At 48.8% G+C, this 1,794-nt stretch overlaps 1 protein-coding gene across 1 annotated transcript in view; it reads left to right on the plus strand.

The window, feature by feature from the left end:
- Positions 1-1,794, plus strand: part of scai (suppressor of cancer cell invasion) — a 9,417-nt gene that overhangs the window by 2,734 nt on the left and 4,889 nt on the right. Inside the window, exons 5-9 of the mRNA XM_017404470.3 lie at positions 7-105; positions 182-278; positions 656-754; positions 838-990; positions 1,093-1,194. Coding sequence (XP_017259959.1) covers positions 7-105; positions 182-278; positions 656-754; positions 838-990; positions 1,093-1,194 — 550 coding nt within the window. The remainder of the gene's footprint in view (positions 1-6; positions 106-181; positions 279-655; positions 755-837; positions 991-1,092; positions 1,195-1,794) is intronic.

The following is a 1,794-nucleotide window of genomic DNA, read 5'->3' on the forward strand; positions in this document are numbered from 1 at the left end:
CCCCAGCCTTCGGACGTCAGAGACGAGTTACCTGAACGAGGCCTTCTCCTTCTACTCGGCCATCCGTCAGCGCTCCTACTACTATCAGGTCAACAAGGAGGACAGGTAACGTCCCCGTCCCTCAGAAGACCCGTTTGTCTCCTGTCTTCGGTCACTTCCTGTGGACTTCCTGTCTCCTCAGGCCTGAGTTGGTGGTGAAGAAGCTCAGGTATTACGCTCGCTACATCGTGGTGTGTTTGCTCCTGAACAAGATGGACCTCGTCAAGGTGTTGGTGAAGGTACCGAGGCGGTCTTCATCTTTACTAAATCAGCCTTAATTATTGAATGATTTACATAAAGAATAACAGTTTATTTAAACAAGAAGAACAGGTGTTAATATTAATAAAACTTTCAACTTTAAAACAAATTAAATCTGTAAATATTCCTGTTCTGATGTCAGTTTATCTTTATCTGATAAAGTTTTAAACTACAGAAACGTTGATGAGAGCCTGAAACTCCAACATCAGCGTTCTCCTCTGAACTTCCTGTGATGATGTAAACCGACTCCGTTAATCAGAAATAATTACTCTTACTGGGAGTTTATGGTAAATCTCATCAGGAGGTTCTAGGTTCTCGTCCTTCGGGCTCAGGTCGACCCGGTGTCTGTTTCCTGCAGGAGCTATCGGAGGAAATCGAAGATTACACCCAACGCTTCAACACCGAGGACCAGCTGGAGTGGAACCTGGTCCTGCAGGAAGTGGCAGCTTTCATCGAGGTAACCGCTCCTCGGACCCGAGCCTGTTGGCTCCTGAAACCCGGGTTTGGACCGGCTCATTGGCTGCTGTTTGTGTGCAACAGGCCGACCCGGCGGTGGTTCTGAACGACACCAACTCGGTGGTGGTCACCAGCCACAGGATGCAGGAGGGCAGCGTTCCTCCACTGGAACAGGGCATGGTGGTCGGGCAGCTCGTCCTCGCCGACGCCCTGATCGTCGGCAACTGTAACAACCAGGTTCTGACCCGCTCCGAGTATCAGCCGGTACCAGGCAGGCCCGGCTCGGTTCCAGCCTCCAGCTGTGGTCCAACCTTCTTCTTCTTCTTGTTCTTCTTCCAGGTGAAGTTCAGCGAGCTGACCATCGATATGTTCCGGATGCTTCAGGCTTTAGAACGAGAACCTGTGAACCTGGCGACGCAGACCTCCAAACAGGGACCCCTGGTGAGGTTCTGCTGCGGTCTGATCGGGTCAGCTGAAAGGACTGGATGGAAATCAGTAAAAGATTAACAGTTTAAATACTAAACTAAAGCTTTAAAGAATAAACAGCATCTGAAGTTTCTGTGGAGATAAAAGTTTTAACCTCGTTTCCTGCAGCAGATAGAAACTAATTAACCTTAATTCTTTAAATGGATCATAATCCGGGCCGGCTGTAGAACCTCAGAGTGGAGCTGGAACGCCGTGAAGACAGGAAGCTTTAATTTACTCAAACTCAGCTGAACATGATTCATAACGAAGCAGGAGAACCTTTAAAACGGTTTAAACTTTTAAATGATGAGATCTCAGATCAGAACTTCTTGACCCGTGAGCAGCAGGAGGTTCTGATGGTTCTACAGGGTTCATGGAGGAGATCTGAAGAGTTAAAAGGAGCCTTCACTTCCTGTTTGAAGCTCAGATCCAATGGAAGTCAATGAGAGTTTGGCTGTGTGACCTCTGACCTCCAGCAGAGAGGACAGATGGGTTCTGGGTGTGTGACCTCTGACCTCCAGCAGAGAGGACAGATGGGTTCTGGGTGTGTGACCTCTGACCTCCAGCAGAGAGGAC

The sequence above is a fragment of the Kryptolebias marmoratus genome, linkage group LG14 (genome assembly GCF_001649575.2).
Source record: "Kryptolebias marmoratus isolate JLee-2015 linkage group LG14, ASM164957v2, whole genome shotgun sequence".
Classification (NCBI taxonomy): domain Eukaryota; kingdom Metazoa; phylum Chordata; class Actinopteri; order Cyprinodontiformes; family Rivulidae; genus Kryptolebias; species Kryptolebias marmoratus.